General features: G+C 37.2%; 1 protein-coding gene and 1 long non-coding RNA gene across 3 annotated transcripts in view; one reads left to right on the forward strand and one right to left on the reverse strand.

Moving 5' to 3' along the window:
- AGBL3 (ATP/GTP binding protein like 3) overlaps window positions 1-23,423 on the forward strand; it is a 71,431-nt gene that overhangs the window by 47,549 nt on the left and 459 nt on the right. The window contains exons 16-18 of the mRNA XM_030308499.1: window positions 13,159-13,207; window positions 14,373-14,569; window positions 19,352-19,583. Of these exons, the coding sequence (XP_030164359.1) occupies window positions 13,159-13,207; window positions 14,373-14,569; window positions 19,352-19,583 (478 nt within the window). The remainder of the gene's footprint in view (window positions 1-13,158; window positions 13,208-14,372; window positions 14,570-19,351; window positions 19,584-23,423) is intronic.
- Window positions 1-23,423, reverse strand: part of LOC115509217 — an 80,510-nt gene that overhangs the window by 35,592 nt on the left and 21,495 nt on the right. The gene's annotated exons all lie outside the window — the stretch shown is intronic.

Below are 23,423 nucleotides of genomic sequence, written 5' to 3' on the forward strand. Positions count from 1 at the left end.
CCTCTTTCTAGAGAAAAGAAAACTCTATTTGATAGAAAAGACAGAAGCAACTTAAGAGCTGAGGGATTCTGCTCTTTGTCATCACTCAGGATGATTATCATTAAAATAATCCCAGAAGACCAGATTTAAAAATTGTGATAGATTTTCATTCTGAATATAGCTAAGTAAAATTTACATCTTTTTTATAAGTTTTTTGAAGTTTACTTATTTTGAGAGAGAGAGAAAGTGAGCAGGGGAGAGGCAGAGAGAGAGGGATAGAGAAAGAGAATCCAAAGCAGGCTCCATGCTGTCAGCACAGAGCCCAAAGCAGGGCTCAAACCCATGAACCGTGAGATCATGACCTGAACCGAAATCAGGAGTCAGAGGCTAAATTGATTGAGCCACCCAGGCACCCGGATTAAAATTTACATCTTGTTGTCAATATTTATTCATATCTTTTTTTTTATATTTTTTTATTTTATTTTTTATTTTTTAAAATTTACATCCAAATTAGCATATAGTGAAACAAAGATTTCAGGAGTAGATTCCTTAGTGCCCCTTACCCATTTAGACCATCCCCCCTCCCACAACCTCTCCAGCAACCCTCAGTTTATTCTCCATATTTTTGAGTCTCTTCTGTTTTGTCCCCCTCCCTGTTTTTATATTTTTGTTTCTCTTCCTTTATGTTCATCTGTTTTGTCTCTGAAAGTCCTCATATGAGTGAAGGCATATGATTTTTGTCTTTCTCTAATTTCACTTAGCATAATACCCTCCAGTTCCATCCACGTAGTTGCAAATGACAAGATTTCATTCTTTTTGATTGCCGAGTAATACTCCATTGTATATATATACCACATCTTCTTTATCCATTCATCCATTGATGGACATTTGGGCTCTTTCCATACTTTGGCTATTGTTGATAGTGCTGCTATAAACATGGGGGTGCACGTGTCCCTTCAAAACAGCACACCTTATCCCGTGGATAAATGCCTAGTAGAGCAATTACTGGGTCATAGGGTAGTTCTATTTTTAGTTTTTTGAGGAACCTCAATACTGTTTTCCAGAGTGGCTGCACCAGCTTGCATTCCCACCAACAATGCAAAAGAGATCCTCTTTCCTCCGCATCCTCGCCAACATCTATTGTTGCCTGAGTTGTTAAAGTTAGCCGTTCTGACAGGGGTGAGGTGGTATCTCATTGTGGTTTTGATTTGTATTTCCCTGATGATGAGTGATGTTGAGCATTTTTTCATGGGTCGGTTGGCCATCTGGATGTCTTCCTTGGAGAAGTGTCTATTCATGTCTTTTGCCCATTTCTTCACTGGATTATTTTTTTGGGTGTTGAGTTTGATAAGTTCCTTATAGATGTTCCATTTATCTGATATGTCCTTTGCAAATATCTTCTCCCATTTTAGTTTTGCTGATTGTTTCCTTCGCTGTACAGAAGCTTTTTATTTTGATGAGGTCCCAGTAGTTCATTTTTACTTTTGTTTCCCTTGCCTCCGGAGATGTGTTGAGTAAGAAGTTGCTGCAGCCAAGATCAAAGAGGTTTTTGCCTGCTTTCTCCTCGAGGATTTTGATGGCTTCCTGTCTTACATTTAGGTCTTTCATCCATTTTGAATTTATTTTTGTATATGGTGTAAGAAAGTGGTCCAGGTTCATTCTTCTGCATGTCGCTGTCGCAGCTCCACTTGCTGAAGAGACTATCTTTATTCCATTGGATGTTCTTTCCTGCTTTGTCAAAGATGAGTTGGCCATATGTTTGTGGGTCCATTTCTGGGTTCTCTATTCTGTTCTATTGATCTGAATGTCTATTCTTGTGCCAAATATTTATTCATATCTTAACTCACTTGATGTTTTAACCTTCCTAACAGTATTCTTCTATGTCTCAGACACTCTCTTATAATCAGTCTTTGTTAAAAAAAATCTCCTTTCCATCTTTGTTCATGTTTTTTTAAGGATCTGATGGCTGTCTGCTTCCCAGAAGTGTCAAGTTATACTAGTCAAAGATTGTACTAGATACTAGGATACAATGGGAAATATAGTCTGTTCTCAAGAAGCAGAAAGTGACAAACAGGTAAAGAGACAGCAGAAATATAATGGGATAAGTGCTACTTGCTGTGTTACAGGATTACATAGCAGTTGTTTGAGGACAGGGGTGTATGAGACAAAGTTTCTCAAGAAGGCAATTGTTAGGATTCCAGGGGCCAAATATATAATCATTTTTCTTTACCAAGATCTGAATCTATTAAGAATTAAGACAAAATACTAGCAAATTGAATCCCACAACATATTAAAAGGATTATGCACAATGACCAAATAGAATTTATCCCAGAAATGCAAGATTGTTTTAACATATGAAAAGTAAACAATGTAGACTTCCAGGGAAAATAGTGGAGTAGGAGGACCCTCTGATCACCTCATCTCATGGATATAACTAGGTAACACCCACATCAGTGTAAATAACCCAGAAAACAACCCAAAGATGTGCAGAACAGATGCTCCATAGCTAAGTGTAGAGAAGAGGACATATCAAAGAGGATAGGAAAGGCAGAGACAAGGTCAGGAGCTAAATAGATGGGTGGGACTGTTTGCTGTAGGGAGGAATGCCACAAATGTGGAAAGGAGAGAGTACCAGACCCTCACACCAAGCACCCCAGGCCTGGAGAAGCTGCAAAAAAACAAGAGGGGCATAATTTTGCAAGTTCTTATAATCAGCAGAGCTTAATACCTGGAACTTTAAAAATCAGTTGACTCAACTCTGGCAGAGCAAGGAGGGCAATAGGAAACTCAGTCCACATCCTGAAAGAGACAGCACAAGAGCCTCACTGAGATACAGCATAAAAGTACCAGTTTGAAAAACGCATGGGGTATACAGGAGGGAGATTTGTTTACTCATCTCAGAGCATGTGCTAGAGGGGCAGAGATCTTTGGGGGACTTCTCCGAGAATAAAAGAGTTGGTGGGTGCCATTTCCTTTCCCCACCTCCCAGCCTAGACACATGGACACCTGTGGGAAACAGTATAGTGCCAACACTCACTACATAACTTAGTAATGGTGTGCCCCACCCCCACATCCTCCTCCAAACACAGCCCTCTAACCAGACATTAGCTCTAGATTGTCTCCCACAGCAGACCTGCACAACCCTTGCTAACACCACATGAACTGCCCCTGCGTTCTCCTCCAATACAGTATTGACAGGAACCCACCTAAAGCAGTGCTACCGGCCTGAAAGGATACATGCAGTCATGACAGAGACCAGCACCACTCCAAAGTGACCCCTACCCAGGGGAGACTGGAAAATAAGCACATACACCAGTCCAACTGCGGCCCTAGCAGTGTGCTGGGGGCAGACATGTAGTCTGACAACAAGGGCCCATCCACCAGCCAAAGCTTCTCAGAGGACAACACAGAGAAAATGCCCAGCAGTTTGGTACTACAGTATCTTTGGCAGTTGCCTTGTCTGACTCCAACTCAAGCCCAAGGCAGCCTTGACTGGCACACCAGAAACACGGGGATGAGACTCTACCCACAACAGGCAAAGAGAGCCAAAGCAGATGACTAGACTGGAGGCAGAAGTGGCTCAACCACAACAGTAGGGTGCACAAATAGATATCCCTCAAGCACCAGGTTCTGATGAACGAGGGACACTGCACTGTAGGGCACTACAGAGCCCCTTCTTCATAGGCCACTAATTTTAAGAGCAGGAGATGCAGCTGACTCCTAACACGTAGAAATAGGCTCAGAGAAATATGTTCCAAGTGAAAGCACAGGGCAAAATCACAGCAAATGGAGGTAAGTAAATGCCTGATAGAGAACTTAAAGTAATGGTCACAAAGATACTCACTGGGCTTGTGAAAAACATGGAGGGACCTCAGTGATACCCTCAACAAAGAGATGGAAAACCAACCAGAGATGAAGAACTCAGCTGAAATTAAAAATACACTAGTTGGAATAAATAGACTAGAGGAAGCAGAAGAATGGATCAGAGACCTGCAGAACAGAATAATGGAAAGCAATCAAGCTGAACAAGAGAGAGAAACATAATAGAAATTGAAATTAGACTAAAAGAACTCAATGACACCATCAAGGATGGTAACATTTACATTAATAGGGAATCCCAAAAGGAGAAGAGAGAGAAATGGGAGCAGAAAATGTATTTGAAGAAATAGCTGAAAAGTTCCTGAATCTGGGGAAGGAAACAGAAATCCAAGTACAGGAGGCACAAAAGACCCCAACAAAATCAACCCAAGGAGGTCCACACCAAGACACATAATAATTAAAATGGCAAAAAGTAGTGATAACAAGAGAATTTTAAAAGCAACAAGAGAAAAGAAAACAGTTACATACAAAGGAAGCCCCATAAGGTTATCAACTGATTTTTCAGCACTTTGAAGGCCAGAAGAGAGCAGCATAATATATTCAAGTGCTGAAAGATAAAAATAATATTCTAGCAGTCAGTTATACTTTACCCAGCAAGGCTATCATCCATAATGGAGAGATAAAGAGTTTCCCAGACAAATAAAAGTTAAACGAATACATGACCACAAAACCAGCCTTGAAGAGATATTAAAAGGGAGTCTTTGAGGGGAAGGAAAGACCATAAAGCAGGCATGAGAAAAGTAGGAAATACAAAAGCAATAAAATTAAGTATAACTATAAAAGTCAGTCAAGGACTTCACTAAATAAATGTAAAATATGATACCATATGTCTAAAATGGGGGGAGAGGAGTAAAGAATGGGTTCAAAATCAAGCAACCATCAATTTAATATAGGCTGTTATATACATAAGATTTACATACAAAACTAATGGTAACCACAAATAAAAAATCAGTAAGAGATATGCAAAAAAGAAAGAAAGAAAGAAAGAAAGAAAGAAAGAAAGAAAGAAAGAAAGAAAGAAAACAGAATCCAGGTATATTACTAAAGAAAGCTAGCAAACCATCAGGGAAGAGAACAAGAGAAGAAAGGAACAAAGAAGAACTACAGAATCAACCATAAAACAAGTAACAAAATAGCATCAATTATTACTTTGAATGTAAATGCTCCAAGGGTAAAAGAATGGATGAAAAAGCAAGACCCATCTGTATGCTGCCTACAAGAGACTTGTTTCAGACCTAAAGACACATGCACATTGAAAGGTGAAGGAATGAGAAAACATTTATCATGTAAATTTAAGTGAAAAAAGCTGAGATAGCAATACATATATCAGAAGAAAATAGACTTTAAAACAAAGATTGTAACGAGTCAAAGAAGGATACTATGTAATCATCAAAGAGAAAATCCAGCAAGAAGATATAACAACTATGGGTATTCAGCAGCTAAATACATAAAGCTGCTGGTAACAAAGTAATCAATAGTAATACAATAATAGTAGGGGACCTGAACACCCAATTTATATCAGTGGTAGATCATCCAAACAGAAAATCAACAAAAACACAGTGGCTTTGAATGACACATTGGCCCAGATGGATCTAACAGATATATTCAGAACATCCCATTCTAAAACAACAGAATACATGTTCTTTTGAGTGTACGTGGAACATTCTCCAAAATAGATCACATATTGGGCCACAAAACAAATCTCAACAAATTAAAAAGATTAAAGTCATACCATGCATTTTTTCCAACCACAATGCTATGAAACTAGAAAGCACCCTCAAGAAAAAAATCTGGAAAGAACACAAATACATGGAACTTAAATAACATGCTACTAAACAATGAATGGGTCAGCCAAGAAATCAAAAAGGAAATCAAAAAAATATATGGATACAGGGGCATCTGGATGGCTTGGTCGGTTAAACGTCCAGTTCTTGATTTCAGATCAGGTTGTGGGATCGAGCCCTGCATCAGACTTCATGCTGAGCAGGAAGCCTGCTTGGGATTCTCTCTCTCTGCCTCTGCCCCTCTCCCAGCCTGCTCACTCACTCTCCCTCTCTAAAATTAAAAAAAAAAAACAATGGAGACAAATAAATATGAAAACACAATTTTCCAAAATCTTTGGGATTCAGCAAAAGCTGTTCTAAGAAGTTTATAGCAATATAGGCCTACCTCAAGAAGCAAGAAAAATATCACATAAATAATCTAACCTTACATCTAAAAGAACTAGAAAGAATAGCAAAACCAAACCCAAAACCAGTAGAAGGAAAGATTAATAATAAACATTAGAGAAGAAATAAAATAGAATCTAAAATAACAGAATAGATCAGTGTAACCAGGAGCTGGTTCTTTGAGATCAACAAAATTGAGAATACTTTAGTCAGTATTCTCATCAAAAGAGAGAGAGAGGACTCAAACAAAATCAGAAATGAAAGAGGAGAAATAACAACTTATACTTCAGAAAATACAAAGCATTATAAGACAATCTAATGAAAAATTATATGCCCACCAATTGAACAACCTAGAAGAGATACATCAATTCCTAGAAACCTATAACTTCCCAAAACTGAATCGGGAAGAAATAGAAAATTTGAACAGATTGATTATAAGCAGTGAAATTGAATCAGTAATCAAAAGACTCCCAACAAATTCCAGGACCAGATGGTTTCACAGGTAAATTCTACCAAACATTTAAAGAAGAGTTAGTACTGACTCATCTCAAACTATTCCAAAAATATATATGTATATAGAAAGGAAGGAAAGCTTCCAAATGCGTTCTATGCAGCCAGTGTTAAACTGATACCAAAACCAAGTAAATACGCTACAAAAGAGAATTACAGGCCAATATGTCTAATAAACACACATGCAGAAATCCTCGATAAAATACTGGCAAGCCAAATCCAACAATACATTTAAAAAATCATTCACCACAGTTAAGTGAGATTTATTCCTGGAATGCAAGGGTGGTTCAGTTTTCACAGATTAATCAATGTGATACATAAATAAGAGAAAGGATAAAAACTATATGATCATTTCAATAGATGCAGAAATATCATTTGACAAAGCACAACATCCATTCATGATAAAAGACCTCAACAAAGTAGGTTTAGAGGGAACATACCTCAACATAATAAAGGTCATATATTTAAAAACCCACAGCTAACATCATACTCAAAGTTTAAAAACTGAGAGCTTTTCCCCTAAGGTCAGGAACAAGACAAGGACATCCATTTCACCACTTTTATTCAACATAGTACTGGCAGTCCTAGCCACAACAGTCAGACAACAAAAAGAAATAAAAGCATCCAAATTTATAAGGAAGAAGTAAGCTTTCATCATTTGCAGATGACATATTACTATACATAGAAAACCCTCAAGACTCCACAAAAGAACTACTAAAACTGATTAATGAATTCAATAAGGCCACAGGATACAAAATCAATACACAGAAATTTGTTGCCTTTCTACACACTAATAATGAAGCAACAGAAATTAAAACAATCCCATTTACAATTTCACCAAAAATAATAACATATCTAGGAATAAACATAATTGAGGTGAAAGACCTGTACTCTGAAAACTATAAAACACTGATGGAAAAAACTGAAGATGACACAAATGGAAAGATACTCCATAATCATGGACTGGGAGAACAAATATGGTTAAAATGTCTATACTACCCAAAGCAATCCACAGACTTAATACAATCCCTATCAAAATGCTAACAGCATTTTTTTATAGAACTAGAACAAGTAACACCAAAATTTGTGTGGAACCACAAAAGACCCTGAAAAGCCAAAGCAATCTTGAAAAAGAAGAACAAAAGTAAAGGTATCACAATTCCGGATTTCAAGATATACTACAAAGCTATAGTAATAAAACAGTATGACTGGCACAAGAATAAACACATAAATCAATAGAACAGAATAGAGAACCCTGAAATAAACCCTCAAATATTTGGGCAATTAATCTTCAACAAAGGAGGTAAGAATATGCAATGAGAAAAAGGCAGTCTCTTCAACCAATGGTTCTGGGAAAACTGGATAGCTGCATGCAAAAGAATGAAACCGTACCACTTTCTTACACCATACAGAAAAATAAACTCTAAATGGAATAAGGACTTAAATGTGAAACTGAAACCATAAAAATTCTAAACTAAGAGAGCATAAAAAGTCTACACTAAGAAAACATGTGAGAACCGAAACCATAAAAAGTCTACACTAAGAAAACATAGACTTAAATGTGAGAACTGAAACCATAAAAAGTCTACATTATGAAAGTCTACACCAAGAAAGACATTGGCCATGGCAACATTTTTCTAGATATGTCTCCCGAGGCAAGGGAAACAAAAGCAAAAATAAACTATTAAGACATCAAAATAAAAAGCTTTTGCACAACAAAGGAAACAATCCACAAAACTAAAAGATAACCTTCTGAATGGGAGAAGGTATTTGCAAGTGGCATATCCAATAAGAAGTTAGTATCCAAAATATATAAAGAACTGATACAACTCAACCCACAAAACAAATATTCAATTAAAAAATGGGTAGAAGACATGAACAGAAATTTCTCCAACAAAGACATATAGATGGCCAACAGACACATGAAAAGATGCTCAATATCACTCATCATCAGGGAAATGCAAGTCAAAACCACAGTGAGCTATCCCGTCATATGTCAGAATGGCTAAAATCAACAATATGAGAAACAACAGGTATTGGCAAGGATGTGGAGAAAGGGGAACCCTTGTGCACTGCTGGTGGGAATGCAAACCAGTGCAGCCACTGTGGAAAACAGTATGGAGATTCAAAAATGAAAACCAGAATTACCATATGCTCCAGTAATTCCACTACTGGGTATTTACCCAAAGAATATGAAAACACTAATTCAAAAAGATCTATGCAGCACCCCTATGTTTATTGAAGCATTATTTTTAATTGGCAAGATATGGAAGCAACCCAAACATCCATCAATAGATGAATGAATAAAGAAGATACGGGGTGTGTGTGTGTGTGTGTGTGTGTGTGTGTGTGGCAAATCTTGCCATTTGCAACAACATGGATGGAGATGGAGAGTATAAGTGAAATAAGTCAGAGAAAGACAAATACTATATGATTTCACTAATATGTTCAACCTAAGAAACAAATGAACAAAGAAAAGAAAAAAAACAGATTCTTAAATATAAAGAACTGATGGTTATAGAATGGAGGGGGGGATGGGCGATATAAGTAAAGGGGATTAGGATTACACTTATGAGGAGCACTGAGTAATGTATAGAATTGTTGAATTACTATTGTACACATGATACTAATATAAAACACTGTAGGTTAATTATACTGGACTTAAATACAATTTGTAAAAAGACAACTATGATTAATGTTAAGAGCTCTAATGGGAAAAGTAACCAATATGTAAGAACAGATGGGCAATATAAGCAAAGATCTGGAAGCATTTAAGAAAGAATCTAAATGAAATGCTAAAAACCAAAAACACTAACAAAAATGAAAAATGCCTTTGATGGCCTCATCAGTAGTGGACTGGAAGTGGTCAAGGAAAGAATCCATGAGCTTGAAGATAGGTAAGACCAACTCCCCAAACTGAAATGCTAAGAGGAACACGGAAGGGGAAAACAAAGAATATCAAAGGCCAGTGGGACAATTTTAAAAGATGTAAAGTACACATAATTGGAATACCAGGAGGAGAGGAAAAAGAACAGGAGCACAGAAAACATAAATATTGTTAATATGTTGTCAAAATATAAACTATACTTTGCTCATGTATCTGCATGCTTGGCAGTTAAAAGGTAAAATTTGGCAACTTTCATTCCATCTATAAACTTTTACCAAAGAAAATGAAAAGATCTTACCTTCTAAAATATCTTGCACACCTTATACTAAAAAATAGTGTGATTTTCTATCCTGTGATATTGAGTCTTTCATAATGAAAGTTTTGGGTCACTTTTTAATTTCCTCAAAACTTGCAGAAACACTTAACGAGACTTTTTAACTTTATAGAATGCAAGAAGATAGCCTCCTTGTACCTGTGCCTACAAGATGTCTATCATGGTTGTCAAATATCAAAACGTTGGTCTGCCAATAAACCACATTTTTGACATGTGGGAGAAGAATGTCCTCTAATTTGGAAGTAGTTTGAATGTGAGAATATAGGAAAGCACTATAGTAAAATAATTTACATTCTGTTTTCTCTCAAACTGTTTGATCTTTATAGAAGTACCAAGGACTGTAGAAAAGGATTCACTACACCTGAGCTATTTGGTATTGTGTGTAGATTGTGACAAAAACTCAAACAGTGTTGGGGGGGTGGGGAATGACATTTGGGGGGAAAGAAGACTGATTCAAAACTCAAAGGTGTCACCAGAAGGGGCAGCCAAATGAAACAGCCATGAAAACTAATTTATTTGAAATCCACCTTCAGTTTAAGTTCAGATTACCCCTGTGCTTTAAAAACATTTTCCCTGCAGGTGCCTGGGTGGCTCACTCAGTTAGACATTCAAGTCTTGATTTTGGCTCAGGTCATGATCTCATGGTTCATGGAATCAAGCCCCAAGTCAGACTCTGCACCGAGAGCACGGAGCCTGTTTGGGATTCTCTCTCTCCACCTCTCTGCCCCTCCCCTAGTTTCTGCTCCCCCCCCAAAATAAATATCAAATTAACACCCAAAAAATTAATAATCCAGTGAAGAAATGGGCAAAAGACATGAACACTTTTCCAAAGAAGACATCCAGATGGCTAACAGACACATGAAAAGATGCTCAACATCACTCATCATCAGGGAAATACAAATCAAAACCACAATGAGATACCACCTCACACCTATCAGAATGGCTAAAATTAGTAACTCAGGAATCAACAGATGTTGGTGAGGATGCAGAGAAAGGGGAACACTTTTTCCCTGCTGGTTGGAATGCAAACTGGTGCAGCCACTCTGGAAAACAGTATGGAGGTTCCTCAAAAAATTAAAAATAGAACTACCCTACGACCCAGCAATTGCACTACCAGGTATACAAGGATACAAAAGTTCTGATTCAAAGGGGCACATGCACCCCAATGTTTGTAGCAGCACTATCAACAATAGTTAAATTATGAAAAGAGTCCAAATGTCCATCAACTGATGAATGGATAAAGAAGATGTGGAATATACATACAATGGAATATTACTCAGCGATCAAAAAGAATGAAATCTTGCCATTTGCAACAACATGGATGAAACTAGAGGGTATTATGCTAAGCAAAGTAAGTCAGAGAAAGATAAGTATATGATTTTACTCGTGGAAATGTAATAAACAAAACAGATGAACATAGGGGAAGGGAAGGAAAAATAAGATAAAAACAGAGAGGGAGGCAAACCATAAGAGACTCAAATACAGAGAATAAAGTGAGGGTTGCTGATGGGGAGGGGAGTGGAGGGATAGACTAAATGGGTGATGGGCATTTGAGGGCATTTGTTGGGATGAACACTGGGTGTTATATGTGGTGATGAATGCTAAATTCTACTCCTGAAATCATTATTACACTATATGTTAACTAACTTGAATTTAAATAAAATTTTAAAAAATGCTTAAGTAAAATTAAAAAAAAAAAAAAAAAACAGTACACATTTTCCCCAAGTTTAACTTATGGTGACTTCCAGTGTGCTTCAGTGTCTAACAACAATGAACAATCCAGACATGCAGAACCTACATGATGAATTTAAAGATGCAAACGGGGGGCGCCTGGGTGGCGCAGTCGGTTAAGCGTCCGACTTCAGCCAGGTCACGATCTCGCGGTCCGTGAGTTCGAGCCCCGCGTCGGGCGCTGGGCTGATGGCTCAGAGCCTGGAGCCTGTTTCCGATTCTGTGTCTCCCTCTCTCTCTGACCCTCCCCCGTTCATGCTCTGTCTCTCTCTGTCCCAAAAATAAATAAAAACGTTGAAAAAAAAAATTTAAAGATGCAAACGGCCTGAATGCCAAAAAGCTAGTCTACTAGATAATAAGTGGATGGATATTTTTGAAGGGCTGGAAACTAATTCCTTACAAGTTGAAAAACCTGCTGTTGCTAGTAAGTAAAATCGTATTCCATGTTCAAACTCCTCTGTTGACGGGATTATCTAATTTGATGTCATTGCACTGGACTGCCACCAGGGACCAGTGTAAAGTGGGCTTGATAAGAGACCTGCAAGCGAGAGAGAACTTGACTTTGAATGTGTTCAGTGTTACCACTACACAGAAGAGGGATGTCCTAAAGGCTGCAGGGAGTTCAGAGAGTATTATCAGAAAAGGAAATACAAAATGCAAAAATACTCTATTTTATCATGGGACATAACCATATCATTGTTAATTTTTATTAAATATAGGAAATATCTATTAGCCTCATTGTATTTACCTTCAACTTTTAAAAGTCAATATTTATGTATCTTAAGAATACACAATAATATGGCTTATAAAATTTAAATATCCAACAAGGAGTTAAAATCTGTATCAGAAACAAAGATATTAATATATTATTATCACACATACTATTTGCTTAATTTCTTCCATAAATTACTAATTGCCACTGTTAACTGCTCCAATTGTTTTTGCTTAATAGTGTTTATATATCAGAAAAGGAAATATAAGACTGTTATATTAATTTTAAATACCTATTTTATATTTTACTGTTAAAATCATAATATATGTGATGTATAGCTACCTATTACATACTATACTTTTTTTTGGGGGGGGGTCTGGGATGGCTGTGTCCTAGGTTGGCTGTCTACTATACATGTAGACAAACATCCTTCATAGATGTTTATATAAATATATATATTCAATTCTGAATTGTTTGACAATTATTGGATAGGTATTTCTACTGTCTACTATTCTCTTGAAAGAGTTTAAAGGCTTCTAGGGGAAATATGTACAGGTATACTTCATGTCTGGATGAAACAATGGCAGATTAATTGAAAATAAGCTCAGTTAAGCCAGCCATTAAATGTATGAATGAGGTAATTGTCAAGAAGTAAAAACAAGTTTTGTTAATCTCTAAAAAAATCTCCATTTATGGGGCCCCTGGGTGGCTCGGTGGGTTAAGCATCTGACTTCGGCTCAGGTCATGATCTCGCAGTCCGTGAATTCAAGTCCCGCATCAGGCTCTGTGCTGACAACTCAGAGCCTGGAGCCTGCTTCAGATTCTATGTCTCCCTCTCTCTCTGCTCATCCCCCACTCACGCTCTGTCTCTGTCTCTCAAAGATGAATAAATGTTAAAAAAAAAAAATTTTTTTTTAAATCTCCATTTAGAAATTTTATGGTATACTCTCTTTTTTAGTGAAAATACCCGCACGAGCTCCTTCTTGGCTTCTAAAAAGATATGTAAGGTAGGAGAACTATACTTGATTTCTTCCACCTGACTACATTACTCCTTTCCCTCTGGCTTCTGTGATTTTGATTTTGAGTTAAAGCAACAGGTAAAAGTAACTTTTTTATAACAATTGCTAATTGAAGTCTCCTTATATTCTCCATAGTATCTGTGACTAGGCCAGTGTTGTACGTAGCAGTGTTTACATGATGCATTTTGAAGCGTTGTGAGATTTCAGTATTCCCAAACTGTCCGCATTGGATGCCTTAAAATCTACAATTAGACATTTATTTGTCTGCATTTATCATTGCATTATCTGAGTTTCTCTTTTTGAAAAGAAACATTTCTGGCATAAGGCAATTATTTAACAGTTTACAATGGATGACTATCAAATGTGTTACTATCTGTAATAGCAGTTGGAGCACTGGCCACCTATTTTTTGATACTCGTACCTAAAACACATATAATGCTAGCACCAAAAAACTGGAAAAAGAATAGAAAGTGAATTCAGGGATAACAGATAAACTGTGTAGTTTTGTCTAAGCCAGGAATAATTATATCACCAGTCCCCTTGGCAAGTTAGAAACAGTGACATGAACAACCATCTAAGCAGTGGAAGAGTAATTATCTGAGGATAGACTGAATTTATCCAACAGAGGAAACATGGTCTGCACTTTCTTCCTTCCTCAACTCTTCTAAGAACTTGGTTTCTACTTAGCATAATGGGTTCTGTAGAAATATGTAGACTCTCCTGCCCCAAAAACTTATAAAATTAGGTAAGATACCATCTTTAGGCATACCTGTACTTGGATCTAGAATTGATCAAACTAAAACAATTTTTAAAAATATATTATCATATCTATGGAAAGCAATCAAATGATATATCAAAATAGGAGAAAGTAAAGTGTTCGAGTTACAAGATGTGAATTCTAGACCTGCCCCTCCCTCTTATTAGCTGCATGATCTTAAGAAAATAGTTTAACCATTCTGATTCCCTAATATTCCCTCTCTGATGTAAGATAGGGATAACATTGGCCATCCTGCCTATATCATAGGACTGGTAAGATCTCCAAGTAAAGTAATAGCTGTAAGAATCCTTTACATACTCTGAGGTGTAATATGCATTACTCTTGATTAGATAGCTCATGGTTGACACTGAAATCTGAGTACCCAATTTCTTTCAGCTCCCAAAATAAGATTCACAGGCTCAGCAAAGACCAACAAAGACAATTGGTAGAAACTGGTGAGAAGTCAATCCAGGAAATAATTCAGCCCAAGAGCACCGATTTGTATGGAAACTGTTTCAAAGTGACATCCTTCAAGTGTCCTATGAGCACACAAATTCCCAGTTGGACTGAGAAGACAAGGATCCCAAGAGGAGGTGTTTTGGGTTTTTTCTTATTGTTTCAGATTTTAATAAAAACAAAGGTTGTTTTCACTGTATCATTAATAAATCCTATGAAGTTTGGATTATGAGAACTGCTTTTATAAACAGGATTAATAGCCATTTTATTCCTGATTCTGAAAAATATTTGCTTAATTTCTATATGAGTCTATTACAGAAAAAAATTATTTCAGTTTAATATAGCTTTGGAAAAAAACCTAATTGCCTTATTCCCAATACCCCCTTGTTATTGGTGTCCTTTCCATACTATAGAATAAAAAAGTAATGAACTGATACACATGACATGAATGAATCTCAGAATCATTGTGTTAAGTACAAGAAGACAGATACAGAAAAGTAAATGCTATATGAAATCTCATGTATATGAAATGCAAAGTAACTCACAGAGACAAAAAAAAAAAAAAACAGATAAGGGTTTCCTGGAGGAAGAAGGGAGGAAGAAGGAGATGAAGGCAAGAATGGACTGGAAAGGAACACAAGGAATCTTTTAGGGTTATTTTCTAGGTCTTGATTGTGGTGATGGGTTTCACAGTTGTTTACAACTGTTGAACTACCAGGGTTTTAGTTTCCAGGGCAACAAGCTGGGTAGAGTTATCCTCTGCTGAGACGGCAAAGACTGAGGGCAAAGCAGCAATTCAGTTTAGACTTGGTTTGGGGCGCCTGGGTGGCGCAGTCGGTTAAGCGTCCGACTTCAGCCAGGTCACGATCTCGCGGTCCGTGAGTTCGAGCCCCGCGTCGGGCTCTGGGCTGATGGCTCAGAGCCTGGAGCCTGTTTCCGATTCTGTGTCTCCCTCTGTCTCTGCCCCTCCCCCGTTCATGCTCTGTCTCTCTCTGTCCCAAAAATAAATAAACGTTGAATAAAATAAAAAAATAGACTTGGTTTTGAAATGCCTTTCAGACACTGAAATACAGGTACTAACTAAGCAGTTGGATAGGAGTCGAGTTCAGGGAAGAGGTCTGGGCTAGATGTACATTTGGGAATTTTCAGATAAAGATAGTACTTTAGGGTGTGAACCTAGACAAGACTTCTAAATGAGTACAGATAATAGAAGAGGGTTAAGGAGCAAATCCTTAAGAATTCCAGTACTGATGGATCAGAAAAAGAAAAGAACCAACAAAAGAAGCATAAGGAGCACCTTGTGGGCTAGGAGGAAAACCAAGAGGATGTGTTGTCCCGGAAGCTAAGTAAGAAAGTGTATCAAAGAGGAGGCAATAATCAACTCAGTCTGATGCTTCTGATAAATGAAGTAGATTTACTTTTGGGTTTTACAACATGGAAGTATTATTCAGGATCTTGATCAGAGAAATTTCAGTAGAATGACAGAAGCACAAATCTAATTAAAGTATATTTTAAAATAGGAGAGAGAGTGGAGACAGGTAGTCTTCATGGAATTTTGTTGAAAAAGGGAGATTTTTTTTTCAGTGCCCCCCCTCCACAGCTACTAAAAATTATGTTTTTCAGCCTCATTCAGCCTTTCCTGAGCTGAGCCGAGAGTCTCATCACTTACTGATTACATTATCTTACAGGCATATGTCCTCATAAATCTTGATGACATATGAATAAAAACTCTACAATTTTTTTTTTTTTACTGAAGTCATTTCAGAGGGATTTGTCTTTAATTCTTTTCTGTTGCCCCTTTCTTTACAATATATACATTTAGAGCTGTACATTTTCCTCTAAATTCCTAGCTTCATTATCTGTTTATTACAGAAGGAATTCTGTCCTTTCCCCTTACTGAACTTACCAAGTGGGAAATGAGATGAATTCTGTCAGAGAATAGTGAGAGATCTAGGCAGACTTCAGTTCTGGAAGAGTTCATATTTACTGATGAGCTTTGGTACAAATACAGAGATTCAGCTGACTGAGAAGAGTACGGGAGGAGTAAATTCATAATAAATCCTGGCAGACAGGTTTATATCCAAATTATTTCTTTGAATTTGGTAAACAAACACAGTATCCAGTCTTCTATTTAGCTGGACCACCAACACCCAGAAGTGAGTCATGGTATTCCAGGCATCATTTCTGTTTCCTCAGAACATGATTTCCCTGCACAGATTCATATTATTAGCTGCCTATAAACATTTCATCTAGTGCCATCGATGGACTCTAAATACTGGTCAATCCTAACAGCAAAAGGAAATCCAGTTATTGAAGCTGAGTGATGGATTTAAGAGGGTTTCTTATACTATTCTCTCTTTTGGGGGATATTGAAATTTTTAAAAATGAAGTCCAAATGTTTCTCTCCCAGGTATCAGTGGTGCCCTAGAACTCGTACCCATCAATTTCCTCAGGGACATAATTCTAATGACTACCCTCTTTCTCACTTTCTCAAAATATAGCAGCATTCACTTTTAATTTTTTTTTAATGTTTATTTTTGAGAGAGAGCGCAAGCAGGGGAAGGGCAGAGAGAGGGAAACAGAGGATCTGAAGCAGGCTCTGTCCTGCTCTGAACAGTGAGATCGTGATCTGAGCTGAAGTCAGACACTTAACCAACTGAGCCACCCAGGTGCCCTGCAACATTCACTTTTAATAATGGATGCTTCCATTTTTAAAAAGCCAAATTGTGAAAAATTCAAACATAAACAAAAGTAGAATATAATAATCCACCGGTGCCCATGACCCACCCTTAGTAGTTATCAGCATCCTGCTATTCTTTCATCTATATTCCCACTACTTTTTTTGTGTGTGCTATTTAGAGCATTTAAAGTATCTAGAGCATTTAGAGCAAGTTCAGCAAATCATGTCATTTTGCCCATAAATAGTTCAATGTAGGTCTCTAGATAAACTTTTTATTTTTTAACAAAGCATAACCTATTTCTTGCTTTTATTCTAAGTGTATTCTCCTTTTTCTTCTGTGGTCTACATACCACCTTAAGCATCCTAAGTAATCCTGCCACATCCTTTAAAATGTCTACTAGTCTTCTTCAGGCTTTATTCATGGTTTCCTTTTATCCCTTATCTCTTCCTGCGTACACTGAATTTTTAAGAATTGTGTTGAAATGTACATGAAATAAAATTTACCATCTTAACCATTATGAAGTGTAAAGTTCAGTTTTGCTAAGTATATTCACATGGTTGTGCACACAATCTCCAAAATTTTTTTCATCTTGCAAAACTGAAACTCTATACCCATTAAGCAACTCCCCATTTCTCCCTCCTCTCAGCTCCTGGCAAGTATCTACTTTGAGTCTTTTTGACTCTGACTATTCTAGGTACCTTATATTAAGTGTAATCAAGTATTTGGAAGACAGATACTTAGCATTTGTTTCACTTAGCATAATGTCCTCAAGTTACATCCATGTTGTAGCAGGTGTCAGAATTTCCTTCCTTGTTAAGGCTGAATGATACTACATTGTAGGTACATAGCATATGTTATTTATCCATTCATCCATCAGTGGGCACTTGGATTGCTTCCACCTTTTTGGCTACTGTGAATAATACTCCTTCTATGAACATGGTTATACAAATAACTCTTTGAAACCTGCTTTCAACTCTTTGGGGCATATACCCTGGTGTAGAATTGCTGGATCATATAGTAATTCTATTTTCAATTTTTGAGGAACCACCATACTGGTTTTCATAGTGACTTCATTTTACATTCCGACCAATAGTGCTCCAGGGTTCTAATTTCTTCACATCCTTACCAACACTTACTTTCTGGGTTTTCTTTGGTGGTAGTCTTAGTAATTGAGAGGGGAGATAAACACTTTTTTAAAACATTATACTAATTACCATAATTAAAATAAACAATTCCTTCATATCATGTAATGAAGGGATTTCTAACATACTTTTTCCATGGTTTTTCCCATATCTCCTTCTGTTTCCCAAGATGAGAAGCTTTGGAGTCACCACTGGTTCCTCTCTTCTCTCATCCCACATTAATTCATTAGAAAAATCTCAAAATACAGTAAAACCTTGATATTGGAGCATAATTTGTTTTGGAAACATGGTTGTAATCCAAAGCACTCATTTCTCAAAGCAAATTTCAAGAACCATTGACTCAGTTGTGATCAAATGACATTCGGCATCACCTACCACTCGTATTGCAAGATACCGCTCGTTTATCAAGTTAAAATTTTATTAGAAATGTTCGCTCGTCTTGCAGAACACTCACAGAACAAGTTCCTCGCAATCCAAGGTTTTACTGTATAGGATTATATAACAGAAGGATCCTGTTAAATCTTAGATCGTGACACTCCTCAAAATCTTTCAGTGCTTCCCCATTTCATACTTAGTAAAATCAAAGTCTTTACAACGGCCTGTGAGGCCTCATGTGAACAGAGTCCAAATTACCTACCTGAGCTGCTATCTTATCTCTTTCTTGATTCCATCTGCTGTAGCCACTTGTGCCATCTTGGTGATCCTTCAACGCACAACCATGCACCTAGCTCAGGGCCTTCACACTTACTCTTCCTCTTGCCTAGAATGCTCTTCCCTCTGGTATCTGCCTGACTCACTCCCTGACTCCTTTGACATGTCAGCTTCACAGGGAGGCCTTCCCTGAACGCCTTAAAAAAAAATAAAAACCTCTCCCCTAAGAATTCTTTATTCCCCTCCCCAGCTTTATTTTACCTCATAAATTGTATCCCGAGATATATTTTACCTTTGATTTACTTATTTTCTGGCCCTGTAATTAAAGTATGAGCTCCAAATGGATAAGAATCTTTAGGTAGATCTTGGCACATAATGTTCAATAAATAATTGTTAAGTCAGTTCAGTTCATGTATTTATACATATTTTTGTGGTTGCTCCACAGATCTGCATCACAACTTGAAAAGAAAAATGAAAGAATGTACTTCTTTCCAAAGCAAGAAGACTGGCATAAATTGGACAGATGATGAGAAAACAATCTACAGGGATAAAAGAATAGCTCAAACTCAAGAAATACTGCAGTATTTGTTCCCTATCATGGAAAGCACTAAAATTGTGCAAAACCCCCAGATAAAACAGATACTCAATCCAAGAACCAACTTCCAAATTCAACATCAGTAAGTCAATACAATTTTGTCATTCTCAGCTATTTAATACATTTTTGGTAAAGAAGGAATGCTTATTAATTCATTAAGAATTGTTAAGAAACAAACATACCCTCTTAAAAATGGCAGCTATATCACATTTGACAAAGGAACAAAAGCCCAAAGCCATCAAAAAACATTGGCTATGTGAAGGGAGTAGGTTATCGGGCCTTATTTGATTGTCTATTTGCATGACATTACTCATTAGTTTGAATCTATGAGTAAAGTATCATGAATAAAGTGTGACCATAGCCTGACTTCAGATTTCTCCAATGTGTTTAAGCCCTATAATCCTAGGGAGCAACCAGAATTAGAAAAAATTAACTTGAGTTACTTCAGTTTATGGATATTCAGAAGAAAGCACAAAGGATAAGACCAGATTAGGGCGCCTGGCTTTCTATGTGCCACATACGATTCTATGTTTATATACACACATGCACATATTTTACATTCTACACATAAGGAAATTGGGCTACAACGAGGTTAAGTAATTTGTCCAAGGTCACACAGCCAACAGGTAGCAGAACTGCTACGCCACTTAGACACTGCTTTCAGAGTCTATCATCACTGTGCTTTGATATTTCTCTTTAAAATATAAATGATAGGCACCTGGGTGGCTCAGTCGGTTGGGCGTCTGACTGCTCTCGCAGTTCGTGAGTTCAAGCCCCGCGTTGGGCTCTGACAGTTCGGAGCCTGGAGCCTGCTTCAGATTCTGTCTCCCTCTCTTTGCCCCTCCCCCACTCGTGCTCTCTGTCTCTCAAAAATAAATAAAAAACATTTTTTAAAAGTTTTTAAAATACAAACGAAAAACAGAAGATCAATATACTTAATATTCACAGACCACCTACACATCAGTATTTCGATAGGAAAATGAGCAAAGCCTATGAACCATAAATTCACATAAGAAAAAAAAAATGGCCAACGAACATTTACAGTGTTTAATTTCACTTAAAGGAGTGCAAATTAAAACAATCATGAAATACTGTTCATTTTTGCCTCCAAGTGGAAGAATTCACTTACTGGTGATTGGAATATGAACTGATACAGAGGCTTGGGAAGGCAGTCCAACAATATAAATGAAAAATCCTCAATGTCATACACTCATTTTGACTAAAAAATTCCACTTTTAGGAATTAAACCTAATTTCTAAAAGGAAAAAAAACCTAGGTAAGAGCTTTCTGAATGTTCAACAGAAGATTGCTGAAATAAATTATAGTATATCCATAAAATGAAATGTTATGTGACTATTAAATATTATAAGACATATTAATTAACAGGGGATAATGTTCATGATGCATAAGTGAATAAGAGCTACAGAACAGCTTTGGTATGGTTGCATTTGTACACTATGCAAATACATTTAATGTGTGCATATTATACACACTCAAACACAAGGATACCTAGAAAAATCTCTGGTAGCACATAGTCCCAACAATAATTATCTCTGGATAAAATATTGGCAGAGGATGATACTACTCTTTATGCTTTTTTTTCTTAAATTTTGATTAATGCCTATTTCTTTATTATATAATCAGCAAAGTCAAAAAATTATAAAAAATAGGCAACTGGTAACAGTTTTTAGTCAGATGGGATAGCTATCACTGAAGGCAGTGCCTAACAGAAATTCTATCTAATGGATCAGTTAATATGCAAGAAACAGATAGCCTAGGCCTAGGCAAACAAGGGATCCGTCACATATAATATCAGCAGACTCAAAAATCAGGAAACTAATAACAAAATACAATGGACCTAGGCAAAGGTGACAACTAAGACATAGCTTGATTTTTTAATCATTATTTTCATGAGAGATTTCTTACATCCTTCAAACCCAGAAATTTACTTAGTGTGGATTACCCTGAATCTAGAAGAGTAGATATATAGTAGGTTATATTAATTAAGAACTCTTTGGTTGCAAATAACAGAAACCAATTTAAGCTAGATTAATCAAAAAGCATAAGGTAGAGTAAGAGGGAAGAGTTCTGAGAAAATCCAAGACTATTTATGGAAATAAAGAGGAGAGAGGATTCAGCCAGGTCTCAGAAAAGGACTGACACTGGGGAATGGAAAGCTACCAGGGCTCTTTATCCATCGTCAGTCTCTGCTTTTCTTGCTCTACAAAAGTGTTTTCATACCTCTTACCCTCACAAATTTGCATCCTATAACACTTTAACTTACAAGACACGCTATCTTTCATTGCCAATTCTAAATTATAGGGAAAGGCAATGTGGTTGGCAGCCATACCAGTAGGTTACAGATCAGACAGTTACAAATATGGCTGATGGAAGGCCTAGCTCTGTGGATCAAGAGGCAGTCCCCAGAGAAGGGCAAATTGTGCCTGGGGCAGACACTTCCCCAAAGTTTCTAATGTAGGTATACATGGATATAAGAAAGAGTACGAAAGTAGCAAGCAAGACCATTCTTAACAGATGGATTCACTGTATATTTAAATTATTTTTATAACTGGGGCGGCTGGGTGGCTCAGTCGGTTAAGCGACCAACTTCAGCCCAGGTCATGATCTCACAGTCTGTGAGTTTGAGCCCCACATCAGGGCTCTGTGATGACAGCGCAGAGCCTGGAGCCTGCTTCAGATTCTGTGTCTCCCTTTCTCTCTGCCCCTCCCCTGCTCACGCTCTGTTTCTCTCTCTCTCAAAAATAAATATTAAAAAAATGTCTTAAAAACTATTCTTATAATAATTAAATCTTTTTTGTTCTTTGAACTTTTTTATGGCTGCCTTTCTCTTTTATATATACTTGGCCTGACTGGCTCAGCACACATACCCAGAGTAAGTGATTACTGAGTAAAGTGAGAATAAACAAAAAATGAGAAAATCACACCTTTGTTAAACCACTTTACACCTCAACCCAGGTTTAGACTAGAGAGAGACTACTTAATGTATTTTATGGCAGAATTATCATATTAAAGAATGTAACATCTGAACATAGGGCTTGAACTTAAGTGGTCTGTTCTGTTCTTAACCAAAATGAATAGAGTCTAGTATATTAGCAAGACGATTTACGTCTCTTAACTTTACCTCCAGTCCAACACTGGTCAGAAGTCAGACATTGAGGAATAAATCTCATGTTTGACATTCCATCTAGTAAAGATACAAATTCTTGTGAAGGATTATATAGATCAAAATGTGATTGGAGAGAGTTTTCACTTCTGGGAAGATGAAATAGATGCAGCTTCCCTCTTTGGGATTCATACTGATCTTTTTCCTGACTATAGAAAAAAGCCGAGACTGGGGCGCCTGGGTGGCGCAGTCGGTTAAGCGTCCGACTTCAGCCAGGTCACGATCTCGCGGTCCGTGAGTTCGAGCCCCGCGTCGGGCTCTGGGCTGATGGCTCAGAGCCTGGAGCCTGTTTCCGATTCTGTGTCTCCCTCTGTCTCTGCCCCTCCCCCGTTCATGCTCTGTCTCTCTCTGTCCCAAAAATAAAATAAACGTTGAAAAAAAAAAAAAAAAGAAAAAAGCCGAGACCTATAGCAGTATACCAAGCACGTTCTAATAGGATAAACAAGTCGATCTTTAGAGAAAAATGGAATTTTAGAGAACATTTATTGTAACTAGATGTATAGGTAAGGCCCGGAGGCCCAGAGTGGCCATTATATCAGGAAGCCTGGGTCAGGGCAGGCATCTCAATAAACATATCCTCTGGGCATTCAGAAGTACAGGAACGGAGTACTTCTGAAAAATCGTAACCAGAAATGAAGACATAGATCATTCTCATAGAAATAATGGTGAAAGTTTTAAGGGAAGAGGAACTCACCAAAGAATTTAAAAATATGACTTAAGCTATCACAAATACCTAAG

This window comes from Lynx canadensis, chromosome A2 (assembly GCF_007474595.2).
Source record: "Lynx canadensis isolate LIC74 chromosome A2, mLynCan4.pri.v2, whole genome shotgun sequence".
In the NCBI taxonomy this organism is placed as follows: domain Eukaryota; kingdom Metazoa; phylum Chordata; class Mammalia; order Carnivora; family Felidae; genus Lynx; species Lynx canadensis.